Genomic DNA, 23,989 nt, shown 5'->3' on the forward strand with positions numbered 1-23,989 from the left:
AACCTTTAAAAAACACAAACAACCCATTTTCTAATAATCCCACTCTTGGTCCAAAATGAAAATGATGTCAGGCCTAGTCGTCTTCCCCTCCAGGCAAATGTGCCTGATCGTCGGCAGGTAGAGTTTGGTACCTCCTAAAACCTGACTGTCCATCTCTGCTCGGCAGGGGCTCTCTGTCAGCATCGCTGGTGAATTATGTCAGACGCAGCTGGTCCTGTGTCCAGACTTGAAGGTGCACAGGACTCCTTGGCTCCAGCTTTTTTCTTTTAGGAACCGGGCAGCTTTGAGTCTTCCTCCTTCTTTAATTCTTCAGAAATCCAGACTCATTTCTAATAAGAGCCCATCAGAAAAACTAGTATTTCAGTGGCTGTATCTTATTCACGGATACAAGTTTAATAAATCAGAATACAGGTCTTTTATGGATGAGATGATTTTGACCAGCACGAAGTTACCTTTCTTCATTCATGGTCCATTTTTAGGGCAAAACACATGAGCTGAATCCTAAATTTACCAATATTACTTCTTTTATGGGGCAAAAACTCTTTTATTTAGGTTTTTTTCTTAACATATACAAAATCTTTACCTTTTTAATTTCACTTTCATTCTCTCTCTCTCTCTCACACACACACACACACACACACACACACGCACATACACAGTTTCCATGTATTAATATTTGAAGCACACATGACTTTGGCATTGTTATTATCTGTAAGCCGATCCTCTGCTTCCCCACAAAAAAACAAAAGCAAAGCGAACAAACAAACCCTCCATTTTTAAAAGCAAAGTTAATTGAAACTGCTTTTCTGTAGGTGAATGCTTCTATGGTTGGTTAGAGCCTTTGTTGGCCAGAATAGCGGAGAACTACACGGCGGTTGTGAGTCCAGATATTGCATCCATAGATCTTAATACTTTTGAATTCAACAAGCCTTCTCCCTATGGAAGTAACCATAACCGTGGAAACTTTGACTGGAGCCTTGCCTTTGGCTGGGAATCCCTTCCTGATCACGAGAAGCAAAGACGGAAAGATGAAACCTACCCAATTAAGTAAGATGATTGTTCTCAGAGTCTCCACATCTGCACCCCACGGCTGTGTGGTTGTTTAAATATGTATGCCCCATTTGCTTTTACAGCACTTGCCTATGAGGTAATCCCTGCCAAGGACGTAACGCCACACTCTGTATGTCAGGAATACAGAAGTCGTTTGCTTAGGTGTCCTGGCGTGGGCAGCAGAAGTTAGTGATTTCTTAGGCTTTCCTCTTGGTCTTTGTTTATGACTATTTAAGCTCGATTGGGAAAAGTGAATCAGTAATTATGGTTTGCGGGGAGAAAACACTTAAAAGTGTATGTGTATTCCCCCCACCAAAACTTGACTTTGAAAATGACGTTTTTGGTTTTTGTTGACCTACATGCGACGCTTTACGAGTGTGATAGCTGCTTAATTTGCTTGCAAATGGATCCACTTGCTCTTCGTGCTGTTTTACTTTTTGACAATGGATTTTTTTTCAGAACACCCACTTTTGCAGGAGGTCTTTTTTCCATCTCAAAAGCCTATTTTGAATACGTTGGAACGTATGATGAAGAAATGGAAATCTGGGGAGGTGAAAATATAGAAATGTCTTTCCGAGTAAGTTTATGGAGATTATATATAGCATATACATTAACCAGTGAAATATATTGTGTTCTGCATGGTGGATACCGATTAAAATGCATGTGGGCGGTAGTTACTTTCTGTCTCTTCTAAAATGTAGTTGCTGGGAAGTTTAGAACAAAGATATTCTTTTTTAAAGTGTAACTTAGTATTTTTATTAGTTATTGCCAGTGTAACAAGAAGAATCCGTTAAACTTCTGTGTCTAGGCAATAACACCAATTAATGCACTTGTAGTTACTGAATTCCAGCCAAGATAAATATAATTAAGTCCAGTGCTTCAGGAAATGAGTTGATTATCAAGGGAGTCAGAATGGAAAAACATTTATGTATGATTTCTAAGGACTTTGGACTTAGCCCTTTGAATTAAATGAGGTGGTTTTTCTTCATACACATTAAAAGTTAATATGAGAAACAAAATGGAGGTTTTGGATGGTCTCCACATGTACCTCATTTATTTGATTTCATGAGTTCACTTTCCTGCAATTTATAGTTCATTTTTCATACCTTAGGCTGGAATGTGGTAGAAAACAGGGTGGATTAGGCGTTAGAAGATGTAAGTTTGGCTCCGGTTCCCTAATACACACATCTTGGCAGTGATTGTCTTAGCTAAGCTTAAACCCCTTTAGGATCGGGGCCTTTTCTTACTTGTTTTGGGTTCCCAACACCCAGCACATTTGTATCCCACACAGTTTGTTAATTTGAGCACACCACTAAGTTTTCTTGTGGGGAAAGGAGAGAGAATATGATTGCTTTCCCTAACCCTAGTATGTACCATTAAACATGACCTCATGTCAGACTCTCATTATTTAAATGCCCCTCGGAAGCCTCCACAAGAAGCGCATTTCAGATTTTTTTACTTAGTGATTATTTCTGTCAAGGCCAACCAATTATCAAGAGATTTAAGTAGAAAAGTATCGAATTCATGATTTGCCATTTTATTTAAAGTTATTGCAAATAAGGGTTTGTTTTGTTTCTTTGAAGCTCTTTGTTTAATAGGAATGTGTTACTTTATAAAGACCAACTGCTTCTTAGGGGCACTCTAGCACACTGGAATTGTTTTCTTGATGATAAAATTCAGTGTTCACGGAGTTGGTGGGTGCTGGTTCACTGGTCCTCAGACTGCTGGTTAACCGACTACAAGAAAGACCCAGGAAGTGACTATGTGTAGTGGAAGAAGAGGGACGTCAAAAACAGAAGAGCCATTAGTCTTCCTGTGCAATTAGAATGCTTACAGAATTGTTTACAAAGGGAGACATTTTGGAATTCATTCGTATAAGTTGTCTGGAATCACTTTTGGTACCTTTCTTACCCCAAATAGGAGCTTTCATTGTCTCTAGTGTTTGGGTAGTTTTAATTAAAAAAAAAAAAAGTTTGTATGTAAGTGCCTCAGTTGAACTTTCAGGGGACAGGTATTGTTGGTGAAGTTACACTATTTCAGTGTAACTTTTGTTTTCACTATTCTAATTAAAACCGTAAATGCAGTAAACGTAAATGCAACACTTTGACCTTTGTGAAGTACTGTGGATTTAAACAAATATCATTAATTGTCAGGTGTGGCAATGTGGTGGGCAGTTGGAGATTATGCCTTGCTCTGTTGTTGGACATGTTTTTCGCAGCAAAAGCCCTCACACCTTTCCAAAAGGCACTCAGGTGATTGCCCGCAACCAAGTTCGCCTCGCCGAAGTCTGGATGGACGAATACAAGGAAATATTTTATAGGAGAAACACAGATGCGGCAAAAATTGTCAAACAGGTAAGTGCCAACCAGCCAACCAGCCCAAGAAGCAAAAATCTCACTGCCACAGAGTCGACGCGGACTCCTCGTGACCCCAGAGCACACGGGAGAACGCCCCGCAAGTGTCCGAGATGGGAGCTCTTCTTAGAGAGCCCCCTCGGACTCCTGCAGAGTGGCTGCTGGTGGTTTCAAACTGCTGACCTTGTATTTGGCAGCCCGGCGCATAACCCACTATCCTACCCGATTTCCTTAGACAAGTAAGTTAGTTACTTAAGTATTTATACTAAGTTTATGTGTCCTGTTGTTCATTTAAATCTCAAATAGAAATCATAGAAAACTAATTTGGAGGGGGGGTGCTGTTTTTTTTTTCTTAAACTTGAACTCTTAAAAAATATGCCTCCTTCAGTTTTATCATTTAACGAAAGGAATTATTACATAAGCGGACTGCTTTTTAACAGTGCAGATATTCTAATTGATGTTCCTTTTAGTGTAGAAAGAAGTTTGTTTTTCTAAATTGACTTAATTCAATAGTTTACTCAAAATTTTAAAATGAGATTGAGTGGTACCTATTGATACTGGTTTTTGGACATATAATTAGCTAATCTATAAGTCATAGATAAAGGTGCCCCTTTGAATTTGGGGGGAGAGAGGAGTGGCAGGAGACTGTGAACCAGGAATGCCGAAGCCTTGTCTTTCCAAGTGCAGCCTCTGCTATTCACTGAGGTGCTACCTTGGCAAAGCCCTGGGGAGACTAGACATGAAGATAAAGCTTCATGGAGTGGACGTGGTGTGTATGCTTGTCACACTTCGCTCTCCTTCCCCGTCTTCCGAGACGGAGTACCTGGCCTGCCTCTCTCTCCAGGTAGCTGTGAACTAGGAAAGTGATACGTGCTATCCAGTGTATGGTGCTGTTGTTACTGACCTGCTGTGCCTCTTGATACTCAATTGAATAGAATCGAGTTCCAACCAAGCTTAAGATTGATATTTGATAATCAGGACAGTCAACTTAATGACATGCTTCAGTGAGTGGCGCCTGAACTCTTGGTAGGAAACAGTGGTAATTTGAGGATTGTTTCTTGTGGATCCAGGCTATCAATATTTTGACTGTTGTGGTAAAGAAAGATCTGGTTTCACCTTTTTGTTGTTGTTTTTGCTGCCCAGTGTCATGTCAGTAGTATGCAAAATCCGAACACTGGTGGATTAGATTGAAATCTGTATTCCCCCAGACTGCCAGAGCAAGATCATGGCAGGCGGGCACCCATGGGCACTCAGCAGCCAGCCCGTGCTCAGCTTGTCATCCACAGGGCTAATGAGTCAGGAAGCCCTTCTTTGCTAGCACAAGGTAGCCAGGCCTACTCAGTACTCATAAAAGGCCCAGGGTCGCCAGAGAAATTGCAAGAACCTCACACTGTTCTCCAAAAGGCCTTGGTTCATGACAGTGAGGTTGGTGTGGGGAAGTAGGGTCCCCAACAAATCATCACAGGTCCAGTAGGCGATAATAAGTAAAGATTATAGGTGAAGTTATAGAGAGCATGAGAGATACAGGCAAGATTGCATTAATGGAGTCAGACACAATTCATGGTAGCATGCTCACCTCAGCCCCGCTTAGTGGTCCTCATGGGGAGAGCCTCAGAGCAAGAGCAGGAGAGAGCTCCTACTTTATTGCTAACCAAGGGTTGTATCTCCTTAGGGGGGCATGATTACAGGTAACCACATGTCACAGGAAGGGGCAGTACAATAGGCATACACATCGTAGGAAGGGGATGTATGATAGGCATAAGCATGACAGGAAGGGGATGAGCTAGGGGTGTGCCCATAGGAATGGGAAGGTCTAGGGATGCACATGTGACAAGATGGGTAGACGCTAGATTCATGATGGCAGCCTAACCTTGGTCATCCTGGGGTGGTTTGAGCGTCTCCTACAAGGAAACAGACAACTACTATCCTTATCAGAAGGGAGTGGGCCCTACTTGTTGTGGGATAAATAGTGGTATCTGCTTGGTCTAGATGGCTGATAACCCTTAGGGAGAATAACCCTGACCTACTTCTGATGACCTCCAAGTGTATAGTCATTCGCAAGCCGCTTAGCTTGGCATGTATTTGGGGGAGACAACTTGGGAGAAATCCTTCTGTTTCTCACAGGTTGGCATAAGAAAATATTTTCCTTAGTTGAGTAGGTAAGCTTGCATATTTGCCTTTTTATAAAAGACCCTGGTGATTAAGTGGTGGGCTGTTCATTGAAAGGTTAGTAGTTTGAACCCACCAGCCTCCCCATGCAAGAGGCGAGAGCAATGTGGCCATCTGCTTTTGTAAAGGAGCCTTCTGGGGCAGCTCTGCTCTAGCCTAACTTTAGCTGACAAATGAATTCTCCTCTGAAAATCTGCCTATTGGTCACATACCATTTTAGTCTAATAATACTCCCTTTTAAAGCAAATGTCTTCTTAATCCCCTTCTTAAAGGAGGGGAAAATGAAATTCACTTGGCTCAAAAATGCCCCTTTCCTGGGTATATTGTTAGGTGTAGGCAAGACCACTGTTGAACTAAGCAGATCATTTCCAACTGTGTTATTTTCTTGTGGTCTTGACGAGCCGAGCAGCAAATTGTTTCAGATATTGACACGGTTTATCTATCCCAGCTTTCTCACACCACACACATCAGTGGATACAATTTTAGGGCCCCTGGTAGCACTCTGGGTTAGGCATTGCGTTCCCAACCTCACGGTCAGCAGTTCAGACCCATCCGCTGCTCTGTAGAGAAAGATGAGGTAGTTCGTTCCCTTAAGCGTCATAATCTCAGAAACCCTATGCAGTGTTTCTCTGGTCGGGATTGGCCTGGGAACAGTTGGGGTTCGGTTTGGTTTGGGTAAAATTTGGGTGCTCCCATCCCCATTCCTTTGCTACAGCAGTTTAGGGTAGGAATGTCTGAATGGTGATTGCAATTAAGTTCCATCTTGCAATTTAGCTCCGACTCTTCTTCTTTTTTTTTAATAAATCATTTTATTGGGGGCTCACACAACTCTCATCACAATCCGCTCGTGCGTCCGTCCGTCCATCCATCCATCCATTGTGTCAAACACATTTGTACATTTATTGCCCTCATCATTCTCAAAAAATTTGCTTTCTACTTGAGCCCTTGGTATCAACTCCTCATTTTTTCCCTTCCTTCCCTCACAAAACCTTGATAATTTATAAATTATTATTATTTCATCATGTCTTATACTGCCCGATGTACCCCTTCACCCACTTTTCTGTTGTCTGTCTCCTAGGGAGGGGGTTATATATAGATCATTGTGATTGGTTCCCCCTTTCGACCCCATCTTCCCCTTACCCTCCTGGTATCACTACTCTCATTACTGGTTCTGAGGAGTTTATCCGTCCTGGATTCCCTGTGTTTCCAGCTCTGATCTGTACCAGTGTACATCCTCTGGTCTAGCTGGATTTGTAAGGTAGAATTGGGATCATGATAGTGGCGGGGAGGAAGTATTAAAGAAGTAGAGGAAAGTTGTATGTTTCATCAGTGCTATACCGCACCCAGACTGTTAGCTCCGATTCTTAAAAAGGCTTACATACAAACAGGAAAGAGTAGTGTTTGAAGTGCCACATCAGTGCATGTTTGATTAAGCACTCCCTTCCTTCCACTTCTCTCTCCAGAAATCATTTGGTGACCTTTCAAAGAGACTGGAAATAAAGCACCGCCTTCAATGTAAAAACTTTACATGGTATCTGAACACTATTTATCCAGAAGCATATGTGCCAGACCTTAATCCTGTGATTTCTGGATATGTGAGTTTTCTCCTGTTCCTTTTTAATTCGACATATTCCTTGCCACAAATGTTTATGTGGTTCAGGGAAAATTGCTGAAATATCTTCTGGTTTATTGCTTTCTGAGATCTTACATTATTATAATCATTAACACACTACTACTTTCTGAAACTCATTGAGGAACTTTTAAAGTGGGAAAATTTTTTAAATGCATAATGTAACTTGCGTTTTTCTTTAGATTAAAAACTTAGGTCAGAATCTATGTCTGGACGTTGGAGAAAATAATCAAGGAGGAAAACCGTTGATTATGTACACGTGCCATGGACTTGGGGGGAACCAGGTAAGCATTGGCTTCAGAATCCACCCATCTTATTAGTCCTTGCAAACACCTGTAAGTCATCTGATTTCTAATCAGTGTGACAGTCAGCTAAGCTGGGATATGAAAATGTTCTCAGACAGAGTTTGGCCCCTGATATTAAGGGTCTGCTGTACCCTCTTTTGTCTTTTACTCTAGATGAATAGAATACAATTGGAAATTGCTTTTACATTCAGTAGAAAGGCAAATGAGAAAGCAATGGAATATCTGCATTTGAAAAATTTAAAAAGAGGATCTCTAGGCTACGGACTTGTTGATGTTTGTACAACTATTGGCATGGTGATGTTGCAGAAGCTTACGCAAAGGCCATGTTTAACTGAATTTGGTTTCTGATTATATCAAATGCTAATATCAGAAATGTCGAATGGCAAGTTATTTTTTTTCAGTTAGGTTATCTCAGCATCTTCTTTTACAAAAGGTGTTTTTTTGATATTCCTCGATTAGTGATATCCCTGATTATTCTCATTCTTTGACTGGCATACCAAATAGCAGTCAAGAGTAAAATGTTACCAACGTGGCTGACCATGGAGCCTTGGGGTGGTGTGGATGGTGATTGAGTTTGCTGCTGACAAACAGGCTGACATTGAGGTCACCTTGGCTGAAGGCCTGGCGATCTGTTTCTGAGAAATGTGGTAAGAAGAACGATATGAAGTACAGTTCTTCTCTGTCACACATGGGGTTACCAGGATTTGAAGCCACCTCAGTCACAACCGGCTATGTATAGACAACATATTAAATTTTATTTTTTAACTTCCTCCCTTTGCAAATGAATTTATGCCGGGGTAGATTATATTTCTCTCATTTGTTCACTTAACACATTCACTGAGTGACTCCTCCATGCCAGTGCTGCAGGGTCCTAACAATTTCCTGCTCGAAAACCAGATTTCAGAATGGAAAGTGATAGTATGATAGGTTTTAACTAAAGTATTTTGAGTGTCTGAGCATATACCTGGGGGTACTCCCCCAAAAAACAGAATTGCACTGGGCAGAGCAGAACTTTGCAGTACACATTTTTCCTGCTAGGCGACCACCTAGAAACTGGCTCTGAGTTAGTGAACCCAGTGGCATCACCTGGAAAGGTTCTCTCTGGTCACAGTGAATGTTTTCGTCAAAAACAATTTTGCTCGAACCTCGTTTTTTTGTGATGACCAATATAAGAGAACAGTGTGAGTCTGTGATATTTTGTTTCCTGCTCAGGAAAAATGTGGCAGAAACTGTTGTGATGCTATGCACAGCTTACAAGGACAGTGCCATGGGGAAAACTCAAGTGCACGAGTGGTTTTCTTGTTTCAAAATAGGTGAAATGTTGATTGATGACAAACCTTGTTCTGGATGTTTGTCAGCTTCCCGAACATACAAAAATATCTCATTGTAGTGCATTTGGAGTTGGTTCCCCCAGGTCAGACTGTTAATCAAGCTTTCTATTTAGAGGTTCTGAAAAGACTGCGTAACAGTGTGCGACAAAAAAGGCCTGATTTGTGGCAGACAAGGGTCTCGTTTTGCCACCACGACAATGCACCTGCTCATGCAGCCATCTCAGTGCACCAGTTTTGGGCAAAAAATAGTATGCCACTCTTGCCCCCCACACCAGACTCACCTGACCTCGCTTCTGTGTGACTTTTTATTGTTGCTGCAAATGCAGAGTCAGGAAAGGACAGCAATTTGACGAAGTTGAAGAGGTGAGGAAAAGAATGAAGGAGGTCCTGGCAGCCATCCTAACAGAGGAGTTTGAAAAACGTTTCCAAGAATGGAATTGCAGATTTTCCAAATGTATTGTGTAATGGAGAGTATTTAGAAGGTGATAAGTTTTGTTTTGTAAAAATATTTAATACATAGGTTTGAAAAGTATTCTTATTTTTTTGGTATCCCCTCATATATGTGGGCACCTTCCTTAGATTATGTATCCATACCTTTTTCTGGGGAAGATGACACTTAAAACTTACTATTATTTTAAAGATAATTAGGAGTTAGTAGAAATGAGAGCTGAATGCATAGAGTGTGTACTAAGGAGAGTTGCTGGCATGTGCCTTTTCTGACAGTGGTTACTCATTGGGTTGGGATCCCAAGGTCAACAGTTCAAAACCATCAGCAGCTCTGTGGGAGAAAGATGGGGCTTTCTGCTCCTGTAGAGAGTTACAATATCAGAAACCCATGGAGACAGTTCCATCCTATCCTCTAGGGTCGCTGTGAGTTGGCATCGACTCAGTGGAAGTGAATTTGGTTTTGTTTTTTTACGATCTATGTGGAGGGGTTTTCACAATATTAAATATATAAACTATGTGCTCATGATTCCCCAAGGAGATCTGATGAAATCATTTGTTACATTTTGAGCTGCTAAGTTCAGGGTCAACAGTCCCAACCCATGAGCTGCTCTATGGGAGAGAGGGGAGGCTGCCTACTTCTGTCAAGATTGACAGCTTGAGAAACTATATCTAGGGTTCCTATGAATTGGAATGGAGCCCTGGTAGGGTAGTGGGTTGCTAGTTGGACTGCCAACCATAAGGTCAGAAGTTTGAACCCACTCTGTGCTTCATGGGAGAACAGTGAGGTTTTTTGCTCCCATAAAGATTTACAGCTTTGGAAACCCACAGGGGGTAGTTCTACATTGTCCTCCAGGATCTCTCTGGGTTGGAATGGACTTGACAACAGTGAGAGTGAGTATGGGTTGGAACTGACTTGATGGCAGTGGGTTTTGGGTTTATATGCTAGAAAAAATATAAATAAATAAATAATTGGACACTTGTTTTTTACACTCAAAAACAAACTCACTGCCATTGAGTCTGGCACTCCTTATGGGAGAAGAGAGCCCTGCCTTTCTCCCTCGGAGTGGCTGGTTACTTCAAACTGCTCTCCTAGGTGATCGCAGTCCATGGTGTAACCTACTGTGCCACCAAGCCCTGGCATCATTCAAGACCACCGCCCCCTCTATGGGAGAAAGGTGAGGCTTTCTACTGCCATGAACTCTGTGGGCTCACTATGAATCAGAACAGACTCCATGGTTGTGAGTTTGAGTCTATAACACTGGACTATACTAATAAAAACTAAGTTTTATGCAAAGGGAAGAATTTCCTATGTCAAATGATATTAAATATTAATATTTACAAATATAATGCATGCTTCCTCTAGCATTACATTTATTTCCTCTTAAGAGCAGAAGTTGTATTTTAAACATTTTTAAAAAAATCATTGCCACAGAGATACTTGTGTCATTCTCTACCTCTGAAATAATTTTAAAATTACAGACTGTAGCTGTTTTATAGAAATTTGGGGAGATGGAGAAAAATTTCACATATTCTTCAAAACAAAATACTTGTTTAGAGTCTATGATGTAGTTACAGCACCATGGTAGTAGTGAGCATATCGAAGTCCCTGACTTTGTGAAGGGGAAGAAAAAAGGAAACATGTAATTTCAGTCTGAAAAAAATTTGAAGCAAGGTAGTTGAGATTGCGTGCAGTGCGTGTGCACGGGGTTGTGTGTTTTCAGAGTTTAGGAGATGACACTCTGAAAGGAAATGCACAGTGGAGTAGGGAGAAGCCCCACTCTCCAGGAGACTATCTTCTGGGTGGAGGCAGTGGCACGGACAGCAGACGAGAGGTAGGACATGGAGTGGCCAGAAAGAGTGTCCAGGAGAGGCCCAGTGCAGAAAGGGCGAGGCATGGTTTCAGAGAGACTCATGAGGGACCTGGTCCTGTCAGACTCTGTGGGCTCCATTTAAGAACTTACACTTCACTCTTAGTGCAACAGAAGCCATAGGATGTGTGTGTGGGGGTGTGTGGGATGGGGTTGAATAGGAGTATAGTATGAGAGGGCATCAAGCGGTTTGGGGGTGGGTGGGAATCCAGTATCTTTTGTTTTCCCAGGAATTTTCAAAGCCCCCTCTTGCCTGGTTTATATGTTTAAAAGGTCCTAATATCCTAATACAGCCCCACTGACTTCATTTGGTTTTTTAAAATTGTTTTAATACCACATTTAAACTGCATCATGAAGTTTAGTTTCTTGAGTCCCCATCTAAAACCTCAATTTCTATGACCCGAGACCAGGAGAACAAGTTGGTGCCAGTTCACCACTGCCAGTGCCCCCAGAAGAGATCACATTGGAAGGTCCTGGGTAGAGGAGGAAAAATGTAGAGCATAACTCAAAATATTAAAAGAAATAAAATAAATAAATAAGCCCAGAATTACTCGTCAGACGGAGACTGATGGATTACCTGAAACTGGGCCTCTTTGTCACCCTTTAAGTCTGGAACTGAATGCAGTCCCATGGACCCATCATTAGCCAAACAGTAGATCTATACGGGGGACATATATCTAGGGGGTCCCCACTCTTTAGAACAACGGGCCGAATGAGATCAAGAGGGCAGAATTTGCCCAAGGACAGTTCAGAAGGTTGTAAAGGAAGGAGGAATGGAAAGGACCAACACAGGGACAAGTGGGATAGGTGATGATACATTGTGCAAATTGCAATGCATGTACACGAATTACTGAATGGAGAATTGATTTGTTATGTAAACCGTCACCCAATTCCAATAAAAATTAAAAAAAAAAGCCAAGTAAAGTAATTTTAAGAAAAAAAGGAAAAAAAACAAGAAAACAAAACCCCGGGAAAAAAAATCAAAAACCAACGCCCCGGCAAATCAACCCAAAACCGGGGAAGGCCTAACCCAAAGCCCGCCCAACAAAACAACAAGGCCTGGTAAACAACAACAAAAAAAACCAATATTTCATTAATGAAAATCAATGATGTCAATTTTATCTGGAGAATACCAGTATGTCTAAGTATTTCATTTGTCATGACTGTTATTAGTAGAAATTGTCTGACTTGGGCCTTATGAGGAAGCTCTCAAGCCACACATACAATTCTAACAGTGTACTGCAAACCTGACCGTCAATGTAGTGTGGGGACTTCGTAGAGGGTGTAATTTCATACAGTTGGACACATTCAAGGAAAACCAAATATGGAAACCAAATCCCCTTGAGGGATGAAAAACAGTTCACCAGAGAGAGGGGGTCAGACGGGTGCTCCAGGCAGAGCTCAGGAGAGCAGTCTTATAGTTAAGAATGTGCATGTTCGGCTTTGGTAGAATTGTGTGGAGGGAAGACAGTATATCATTGAGACAATTGTTGACCTGTGATAAAAAAGGAAAGCTTCCACGTGCCAATCAGACAATGACATGTACACGGAGGAAGGAGAGAACCGTTGTGTCGGGTCAATGTTATAAAGGGATGACTCTTGACAGCGAAGTGGATCATAGGCCCTAGGAGCAGAAGCGGGAAGTAAGTGGAAGCAAGGGGGTGTGGGGTCTGAATAAGAAGCGAGGACACTGTAGTCAGCATTGATGAGATGGTAGCTTTTCAGAGGAATAAAAATGTTACTAAATTAGAGGTTAATGGGATGGAGAGAGAGAATCAATAATAGTAATGATAACTAAAATTTATTATTGACCACGTGTGCTGGTCATTGTTCTAGGGCTTATCATGTATTATTTATTTTACCTTTATAACCTTATGGGTTAAGAGCTATTACGTTACGTACGTTAAAGGGGAGGAAACGGAGGTTGGACAGGACTCCCTAGTGTCTACTTAGGTGAAAATGCCATTGGGGTGAGGGAGGGAGGGAGACGGGGTTCATGTGGACAGGAAGACGCACTGTGCTCACTAGAACTCCTCCCGGCACAGTCTATGGATTGCCTAGCGTGCTGTCCATCCTACCGGAGAGTTTGTTTCTAATTCCTGGGCTGGGGAGAAATACATTTTTCACTACATTTCAGTATTGCACTGAAGGGAGGCTACTATGTCTTTTTAAAAATTTATTTTTATTGTATATCATTAATCATTTTATTGGGGGCTCATACAACTCGTATCACAGTCCATGCATCCATCCGTTGTGTCAAGCACATTTGTACATTTGTTGCCATCATCATTCTCAAAACATTTGCTTTCTGCTTGAACCCTTGGTATCAGCTTACTTTTTCCCCTCCCTCCCTGCTGCCCCCTCCTTCGTGAACCCTTGATAATTTAGAAATTATTATTATTTTGTTATATCTTACACTGTCCGACATCTCCCTTTATTGTATTATTTTTGTTTGCTTTTTATTGTCTTATTTTGTTGAAGCAGACATGACTTTGTTATTGTGCAGCAGAGTATACAGGAAGCTTTTTCAGTAACAGCACTTTTCCGTCCCTAGTACTTTGAATACTCTGCCCAGCACGAAATCCGGCATAACATTCAGAAGGAATTGTGTATTCATGCTGCCCAAGGTCCCGCTCAGCTGAGGGCATGCGCCTACAAAGGTCACGGGACAGTTCCTGCCGCAGAACAGATCTGGGAGATCCAGAAGGTACCTCAGGGAAACCAGCTCACCCCTTTCTGTCACCCTGTATTCAGTTCTCCGGCTCTCTGAGGAGCCCTGATGGCACCCATGGTGAACAGCACGGCTGCTCACAGAAAGTGCATGGGGGAAAGACCTGGTGATCCCCCTCCGAGATTATTTGCTTATATTGTTACTGCCACTGAGCCGATTCCAACTGCTAGCGGCCCTGTGGGACTCAGGCTGGGACTTCTCTTGTGAGTTCCCGAGACTGTTGAGACACGGGACTAGAAACTCCCCTCTGAGGGAGAGGGGAGAGGCTGCCTGCCCTCCGAGTGTTGACCTTGTTTGGGGTGAGCAGCCCAACTCCTAACGTGTTGTGCCATGGGCCGAGGGAATCCCCTGGGGGCAGTTCTACCCTGTCACCTGGGTTACTTTGGGTAGCAATTGAACTTGATTGAGCCCTATGTAACAATAACAAAATTGCTTATTGGTGAAAATGTGTGAAATACTGTACATTCATACTATCCACCAGAATTTGTCTACCGTTGCCAACTTTCTCTACCTGTGTGTATGTGCCCAATATATCAAATCTCTATACGTTCAATGCACTGAGAATCAAAGTAATTGCTGGTTGGAGTTATGTTTATTGCTATCAGCACACCTGGGAATTGTTAATAATCACTCTCCTTTATGGTTTTTGAGGGTATTTTACCTCTTGTGATGGGCTTTCCCCCTTTCTTTCTTGGGTAGCGAGGGGGAAAATGACGTTTAATCGCCTAAGGGGACCCGGTCATTCCTCCTCTGCTTCAGTTTATTTTTATGAATCTAAAATTGAGAAAATACGTGAACGATCTCTCCTGTCTCAAGTTGCCTTCAGTACACGTTTTAGTACTCCACTGAAGCATAGCAATTCTTTTGTTTTGAGCAACCAGAGTACCATAAGGACTGGTGATATTTTAAAGAATTTTCCATTTAAAGATCTACAGACAGAATGGTTCTTGTTTGAAAGGCTTATTGAAAGCTTGCTCTGTCTACTCCCTTAATTTTTGTAATATTGCGTGTGAATTGAATGGTAATGGTATAAATGGTGTTTAAACCATAAACCCAAATCCTGCCATAATTAATATTAGAGATTTATTGTTAAGAATGATACGTATTTGATACGCAAGCCACCCTTTAGCTTCAATTAGACTATAAAGTAGTTTTCATATTTGTGAGTTTAGCTATGAGTCTTGAAATTTAATGTTTTTTTGGTCTTGTTTTGTTTTTCCTTTTATTTCAGGATCAACTTCTATACAATTCATTCCTACAAATGTGCCTTTCAGCAAATGGGGAGCATCCAAACTTAGTGCCCTGCAATCCACCAGATTCACTCCAAATATGGACTTTTAGCCCAAATGATTAAGTGTTCCTTAAACCTAAGGAGGTAGAAAAGGAGGTATTCTTTCTCATAAAACTGTGACTAGGCATACACTGTAGTTTTTGTTTTCGTTTTTGAAAATTATGCAAAAGCAGCTAACTGTAACTTATTCCAAGTGCATTTTTCTTATTTATATCTTAAAATATCTACATAGTATTGCTACAGAAATCCTTTAAGTTTCTGTTTCAAAGCACAATAATTAGTAATACCAAAGACTATGGAAATGTCCAGGTGTAGGGAAAGACATGTTTACAGTATGAAGAAAGTAGTTTGCTGAGTAAGGTGACTTTTGTGTGTTTTGTATCCATCAGAATAGACAACACTACATTCACACAGTCACAATTTAAAATATTCCTTTTCGTTTTTTGGGGGAGGGAGAAAGATTTGATACTGTATTTTTTTAATGACACAGAACTAGACCAATGAAGGTCAGACATTGACCTTTGTGCACAATCCAGGAAATTTTTACAGATGTAGAATTTATTATTTAAAAATCTAGGCAAAAGTATCTTGCCTTTTGTATAACTTGTCTGTCAAGTGTTTTCCTTACACATGAAATTAAATGAATAAGATGAATGTTTTTAACTCTTCAATTTCTCAGAAAAGTTGAAAATATATTTTTTTAAATCTGAAACCCACTCCACTTGAAGCACTTAAGTCTTCCTTAAATAACTTTTCTTGAATAACTAGATTGCATGTTTTCTAAAAGTAATGAGGGGAAAAAAGCTTTATGAGTTACTATTTGTTGAAAAGTTGTTTATTTCCATGTTCTTCTGTTAATCTTGTTATTTTCTCACCATAATTCACTAATCTTGAATATTTGTGCAATTAAATTTCAAATACAGAATACTTGACTAAATTGATGCTACATTTTATGTGATTGATTAAGTTATAGTGGTCTTTGTATTGCTTGTTTTTATCAACAAAAGCCTTCTTTTTATCTACATGGGAACAATTTAAAAATCTGAAATGCTACTTTAACCATTTGATTAAGTTTTTTTTCTCTCTTAGAGGAAATATCTAATAATTGGTGAAGGAAACTTAAATGTCATATAATGAATTTTTAAGCACCTAATGTTTATAGAGCCATCATATAAATCTTAAGAAAAACATTTGATAATAATGGCCTTAAGATGAAAACTGGAGAAAATTCTATATTAGATATTTAAAATATTTTGTACTAATTTCTGATAACTATTTTGACATCTGATTAAAGAACTCAAAAAGCAAGTATGATGCTTACTTAGAAGCCTAATACTCTTTTCTTTTTGATCAGTTTATGTGTAGATTTCTTATATTCTCATTCCAGAAATAGAAATGTGATTGACATCATATTTTAAACCCAGAAGACCCTCAACTGTACTCCCCCCCAAATAATAATAATAATACAAATCTTTATTTTAAAAAAAAATGTTGGCCTCATCTCATTGTTTTTAACTTTGCACTTGGAGTTAAGAATCTGCATTCTTTCATTGAGTACTGTGTCAGCTTTTACTTCAATTCAGGTAACATTGTATGCCTAGCTTCAGGTCAAAAAACATTACCCATGAACATGTGTCTCATGAGGTAGGAAGACACATAATTTTGAAATAATATCCACTCACATTCATGTTTGATATTCCTTTACCAATTTCCTTTAAAAGTAATATTTTATTACTACAGCTAACAATTATATGTAGTATGGAATATGTAGGAGTGCCTATTTGCACATAGAGTTTTCTGTTTCTGAATTTGTTACTCTATAGAAGCATCCAGGAACAACTCTTGTTCTTAAAGCTTGTTACATTTTTTTAAAAATTCTCAAAGATGTTTTATAAATGAATGTTAACTAAAGCATGTTTAAAAAACAAACACACACAACCCCAAGTGCCCTCAGTGTATCAGGCATATTACGATCCACCCCAAGTCTTTTTAGGTTGGCTTGATTTTATTTTGTCTGACTTAAATGCGTTAAAAGGAGATGTTGTTTTTATAAAATTTGGGTACCTTAAACGTTAGAAATGGTTACACTTTGCAAAGATTCAAGCATTATAATTTTCCTTGGAGATTGGCTTCTGGGGTGGATTGAAAAAACAAAGCAAAAATTTAGTGTTTTTTAAGAGTCCGAGCAATCTGAACAGTCTGGATGGGTGATATTTGTAGGGCTTGGCTGCCACCCACCTGATTTTGTGTGAAATTGTTGAGAGCGCTTACTCTCATTGGCACAGCCCTGGTGGCTCAGTGGTTAGGGACTGGGCACTTGAAGTGCCCAGCTGCTCTGCGGGAGAAAGATGCAACAGTCAGCTGCCATAAGGAGTCTGGTCTTGGAAGCCCCATGGGTCACTGTGAGTCACAGCCAGCCCAGTGGCAAAATATTTGCTCCTCTCATGGGACAAATGGTCTAGTTATTGCACAGAGACTGGCATGCCCCCATCATCCCCGAGGATCAAGGCCAACAGGACCCCTGGTTGTTAACTACACTGCCTAACATACTAGGGTCAACCTCTGGTGGGCAGGCACATTGAAGACTGAGATATGATCACATACTCAACCCCATGGGAAAAAATACACCAATACACCAGCCGTTCTCAACCTGTGGGTCGCGACCCCTTTGGGGGTTGAACGAACCTTTCACAGGGGTCACCCAATTCATAACCGTAGCAAAATGACAGTTATGAAGTAGCAATGAAAATAATTTTATGGTTGGGGGTCACCACAACATGAGGACCTGTATTAAAGGGTCGCGGCATTACGAAGGTTGAGAACCACTGAAATACACTTAACATTGACTACTGCAACCAACAATGGTAAGCATTTTAAGGTTCCATATTACCAGATAATTGGCCTTAATGTTGAGAGACTGCACACATCAAAATGGAAGTACAGCAGATAAGGTGCTTCTGTTTTTTGAGAACAAGGTGAGTGCTTTGAAAAGACCTGTAAAAAAGTCAGGCATTCTAAACTATCTGCTTCACAATTCGCTTTTAAGACATCAGAATTGAAAATGTTAAAGACAATACATTTTTACTGTGGTACGTTTTAAGGTGCAGAAAAGATACCCCAGAATTCTCATTAGCCAATTTACACCTAAAAGAACACATAAATTTCATGTATAAAACTATAAATAAAAAAATGCTAATCACAGGTAACCTCTTTACAAGTGTGTTAGGGTTCTCTAGAGAAACAAAGCCAGGACACTTTATATATATGTGTGTGTGTGTGTGTATATGTATGTGTATATATATACATATATATGGATAGATATACAACACAAAAAAACAAACAGCTAATTAGTCCACAGAGCAGTATAGAGTGCTCAGTTCAACTCACTTCCATGAGACAGTTACTATCCTGACAGTCCTTCAACTCACAAGGGCTGCTGGGTGCAAGTCAAGGAAGCAGACAACTGAGTCTTCTGTAGAGAAATACAGGCAGTCTGGCCACGGGTGCAAACAGCAGGGTGGGTCACCAACAGTCATCCAGATGACAGGGTCTGACAGTCCCCAGCTCAAGTGATATTTACACCAGCAGTGTGGGGAAGCCAGTCTTGAAGGAACCTCAAGAACTGTAGTGACACGGTCCATGGGTTGGGTGTCTCACAGGTAGTATAGCTTGCAAGTTGAGGCAGAGAACTGGTTGAGGCAGCTGCACACTGGTCTCATCATCAGACACAGAAAGGTGAGGCTCACCGAGCCATTTATCTCTTTGCCCTTAAAATAAACTGTGGCCTTATTCATTCTACATGTGTTTATTGGCCAGGTTGGCACAATAAACCTGCCTATCACAAGTCAACTTTTATTCCTATAAAAAGTGTACCTTTCTGATTTCTGTGTCTATATTCTTGGATTTTCATTGTGATTTTTCTATTTATTTATAGATCATATCATACATCAAACATGCTCATAGAAGCATGCAATTGAGATAAGTCATTTAGGATCCATTAAATGGGAAAAAAATCTGGTTAAAATCAGCATATGTAGTATGATTCCATTTTTATGAGGGCTGTGTGTGTATGTGTGTGTGTTTAGGATCTTGGCATAGTCTTGTTTGCTGAAAGCCTCTAAGAGATGATTCTTGTCTCTCTCAGCTTCCGGTACTCCCAGGCATTTGTGACGTGTTGATATGTCTTTGCATGGGCTTCATCGCTTTGTCTTTTCATATCTCTTCTGTTCACTGATAACACCTTCAAAGACCCGCTTTCCAAACAAGGTCACAACAGGTACGGGGTTAGGATTTCCCTTGGGCTGGGGGGCTAGGGTACAATTCAATCCATAACGTGGCTATGGTGAACTTGGGAGCAAAGAAGACAGCTGCTCTCCTGACTGACCAAATTACTGCCAGAGCTCCTGCTCCACCCAGTGCCACAGACACAGATGCCCTGGCTGTAGGCGTCCCACCTGCCCAGTCTCACTCCCTTTGACTTCCACATTGATGATTCTCGTGAACTCCCAGTGAAGCACAAACCATGTAATTATGGGGAACTTCTGGTCAGTTTCCATGAGACCTCAGCCATTAGTGGTGATAACCAGGATTTTCTTGCACAGATAGGCTTGTGAGTACTACTAAGTTTTTAAAACCTAAGCATTTTGTTATTAGGGAGAAGTCATAGGTATTAAAATCATAAAGGCTATCAAAATTTGGAGTGAGCACAATCTGAATGTAGAAGTACAGAGAGGTGATGGGGCAGGGACTCAAGGATTGTGTAAGGCTCTGTTCTATTCAGGTGGGTGCACACGTGTTAATGTTACTACTGTGAACCGTGACTGGACGAACTCTGGCTCAGTGCTCCACCGCTGATGGGTTGGCAGTTTGGACCCTGAGGTGTGAATAACAGGCTCTCATGGGTAGGATTATGTATCAACCTGGCTTGGCCATGATTGTAGTGTAATGCTTCATTGTGATCTGATGTGGTCATCTTCCATTTTCTTGTAATGCTGATTTTTGCATATCAACCTGGTCTTTGGAACTTAATCATGTCCATACTTGAGAGGTTGTACACCTGCCTAAAGAGGAGGAGGGAGCAGTGACATGTTAATCAGGAAAAAGGAGGTGCACATGCATTGCAAAAGTTATTTGCTTTGTGGCTTGCTTTGATTTCATTCTTGTTTTTCTCAGAAGTGGCTTTGTTCTCTATTTATTTTAAAGCACTGATAATTTAACTACTTGTATAGGAGACTTGGTTCAGCAAAATGCTTTGTGAATTAGATGCAGAACTCGCAGTTAAGTTAGAAGGGCATACAGGATATATTATTGACATATGAGTGAAAGCAACAAGCATTGAACAAATACAGCTATAATGGCTTTGCATTATGTTCCCAGCCAGAGAGCAAATGCATTTAATGGAGTGATTGGGGAACCACGGGACCTGTGTGTTTATATAGACAGAGTTCAAAGGGAGGTGCAAACTCTTTTACTGAAGAAAGACCTTGTGGAGGGGGCAAGATCGCTGGAGCCAGCTGATAGAAGTCAGACAGTTTGAACTGGTGGGAAGAAAAGTTTCAGGCTTTCAGTTCTTTGTGGTCTTGTTGCTATTTTGACTTTTATGGTGAAGGAGCTGCCTGCATGGTGACCTCCTCCTGCCTGCAGTGCATGATTGTCCAGGAATGCTCCGCTGTGGCTTCCACCTCCTGTCCAGCCGTCATTTCCCCAAACCACAAAACCCAAATGAATGTGTTTTTCCTCCGTATGGGCATGGCCTTCAAGTGGAAACCAAAAATTATGGTTTGAGGAGAGTCAACATTTTGGATGGCATTTTTATTTCTGGTCTTTATTTTTCAAGCGCTGCAGCAAAGATAGACAATGCGCCTCCATCTGTCTTTACATCTTTCCATAGTTATCCTCAAAGGGAACGCATCAGGTTTACCACCCATTTTTGTCTGCTTTTTGTAGATGTTTCTCTCAACAATGGAAACAGGCCTGCCTTGGGGAATTCACATTCATGTTGTGATATTGCAATGACACAGTTGCTCACGGTCTTATAACGAGTCCGTTCAGTAGAGGTACTTTCAGCATCCTCTCAACTAATGCGTTTGAGCTTTTTCATGGTCCCTGGGTAGTTCATGTGGTTGGTGTTCATCTTCAACTGAAAAGTTGGTTGGTTGAACCACTCTGGCATCACCAAGGAAGAAAATCTTTTTGATCTGCTCCCTAAATATTGCCCCCAAGAAGACCCTACCACACACACGGTTCTACTCTGCAGGATTTGGCATCAACTTGATGGCAATAGGTTTGATTTTTTTATCCCTTCTCATTGTCCTTGCCCACCCCACCCCCCAAATCATGTTGTTGTTCTCACTAGCCAAAGCCTCTTCATTAAAATGATTGCTAAATTCCTCTTAAAGAAAGATATATTAATCTCATCACAGAAAGAAACATTTGCCTAAATTATTAATAAGAGGGTAAAGATCATAGTTATAAGAGCATAACAGCTGGAACATGTAGGAAAAAATATTATAGATGAATGTCAGATAATAGAGTCATTATGTTTTTAAATAGATCTTGTGACTTTTTATGTCAATCTTCCCAACTGTTTTATTTGTTGAGACTTACCATATATCTTCTTCTTCTTCTTTTTTTTTAAATAACATATTAGCAAAACACTTTATCTAGTAAAAAGGTGAGGGTGGGTGTGGCCCGCAGGGCTGCTGGTGGCAGGAGGGGGAATGTGTCGCTAGCTCTGGGTCACAAGACTTGGAGGTAGAGTTTCTTTGGTCTCTTGTCTCTGGCTCTTCTAGAAGTCCACTCAGGAACCCTTGGGAGGTCCTCTACGAAGGGTTGCTGTGGTAGTCACCTAATCTGGTGTCAGTTTAAGGATTAAGAGTAGGGGTGGAGTCTAGGCTGTCAATCTGGAGATAGCCAATGAGACTTCTGTGTGGGCATTGCCTTCTCCTGAGAATTCTGGAAATCTGGTACTTCCTCCTTAGAGGCAGAAGACACCTCTCTCTCTCTGCTTCTCCCTGCGACACGTTGCAGAAGACAAGACACATGGACACAACCAGACCTCAGAAGCCGGAGAAGCCACAGAGAGACCCCTGCCAGCGCTGAGATGCTTACAACGCCACTGGACCCACAGACTTTCTACCCACTGGCTTGTGATCATCTGCATTTGGCTTCATTGCATGTGTTTCGTGAGTCTGAAGAGGACTTTATAGATTGGTATCGGACATATGGGCTAATACCAGACTTATGGACTTGATCTGGACTGGACTGGGATGTTTTCTCAGTGTTCAATTGCTCTTGTATACAAACCTCTCCCTTATACACATATGTGTATCCATGGATTTGTTTCTCTAATATACCCAGACTAACACAGGTGCCCCTGCCAAGTCCAAGAGTGGTCTTTCTCAGTTGGTGGTGGCAGTGCCAGCAGCTCCTATTGGGGGCACACCATCTTGTTGTCAGAGAGCAGTCTTCAATTTGAGCCCCCAGCTCCTGGGCTGTGGCTGCAGGCCAGTCATGTCAAGGTGAGAAAGTACCACCCACAACAGAGACCAGCGTGTGGGGGTGTGTGGGTACCTTCTGACTCCAAGAAGGCCCCCCAGGACACAAGAACAGCAAAAAGGCATACCCCCAAAGCTGCCAAGTATCACTGCCCATCCATTGACTGCAGCTGGGGGTGGGGGTGGAGAAACAGGAGGGGGAGGGAAGAGAGAGGGAGATCCCCCTCTCCCCATCAGACATAATTCTTAGTAGGGTATTCAGAGAATACCTGAGATGTGCTTTGTGGAGCAGATGCTGTGTAGCTGGCCATACCATAATTGTTGCCCCCGGGACTCCCCTGGGGAACATATGCAACACAGGAGCCCACTGGCCAGTAACAAAAGACCAGAGGCAGCCTGCCCAGGTAGGAGGCACCCCATCCCTTGCTTCGTGGCCTCAGTCACCAGGGGGCTGTGGAAGCTTTGGATGATGGTGTTGGTGGTCCAGCAGATGGAGTTGAGATCAGGATTCTGCACCACGCAAGACATCCACAGCCCCTCCCACACCATCCTGATGGTGCTGCCAATGAAAGAGGTCACCTTCCACACGGACAGGGCATGCAGTAGCATGGTGTTTACCCAGCCAAGTATGGTCAGGATGATGCCAGGATCCACGTGCCAGTGCGGAGGCCAGGGTGAGGACCAGAAGCTGCGGAGGGCCAGAGGGCCCAGAGATTCAGGGAGGTGGCCCTATATCCTCTTTGAAAGTCAATATTTACCTTTTTCTGTGTGTTCCTAATCTCGTGTTTTAGCTCCTTAATGAGAGAAATTGCATAAGCTTCCGCCTCCCTCATACCACCATCTACCCTTGCTGCTCCGGAAAAAAAACAAGCACTGGCTAACATGAAAGGTAGCGTGATAAACAGGAGAAGCTTATTCCGATAACCACATAGGAAGATGAAATGCAGATTGTCTTAAGCTATGTCTGTGATGTTTCTCACTGAGTTTTGAATCCATCTTTTTATCTTTCACACCACTGTGTAGAACCATTTTTCCAACTAGTCAAGCTCAAGTTTACACCTACTCTGGTTGGCACACTCGCCACCCTCCTTATTCAGGCTGTGCTTTTTGATGACCCGGAAACCCGCCAGGTGGGTATCGCTGTGTGTAATCATGATATAGTGCTTCCTGGAACCGATGTTTAATAAATATTTCATAGTGTGTGTGCAGCGAGATTGGGGCAGCAGCTGAGGTGGGAGGAGAATTGTATTTAATACTGGAGGAGTCTTAGTGTCAAAAAGTGTTTGAAAGCAAGAACTCGGGCAGAACGGAAACAAA

The 23,989-nt window shown here is 41.5% G+C and overlaps 1 protein-coding gene across 1 annotated transcript in view; it reads left to right on the plus strand.

Annotated features, from left to right (window-relative positions):
* Window positions 1–16,616, plus strand: part of GALNT3 (polypeptide N-acetylgalactosaminyltransferase 3) — a 26,305-nt gene extending 9,689 nt beyond the window's left edge. Inside the window, exons 4-10 of the mRNA XM_004703773.2 lie at window positions 813–1,047; window positions 1,510–1,627; window positions 3,204–3,404; window positions 7,037–7,168; window positions 7,386–7,487; window positions 13,709–13,861; window positions 15,117–16,616. Of these exons, the coding sequence (XP_004703830.1) occupies window positions 813–1,047; window positions 1,510–1,627; window positions 3,204–3,404; window positions 7,037–7,168; window positions 7,386–7,487; window positions 13,709–13,861; window positions 15,117–15,239 (1,064 nt within the window). The 3' untranslated portion in view covers window positions 15,240–16,616. The remainder of the gene's footprint in view (window positions 1–812; window positions 1,048–1,509; window positions 1,628–3,203; window positions 3,405–7,036; window positions 7,169–7,385; window positions 7,488–13,708; window positions 13,862–15,116) is intronic.
* The last annotated feature ends 7,373 nt before the right edge of the window (window positions 16,617–23,989 follow it).

This window comes from Echinops telfairi, unplaced genomic scaffold (assembly GCF_000313985.2).
Source record: "Echinops telfairi isolate 266 unplaced genomic scaffold, ASM31398v2 ScPeMD7_4;HRSCAF=17, whole genome shotgun sequence".
Lineage (NCBI taxonomy): Eukaryota > Metazoa > Chordata > Mammalia > Afrosoricida > Tenrecidae > Echinops > Echinops telfairi.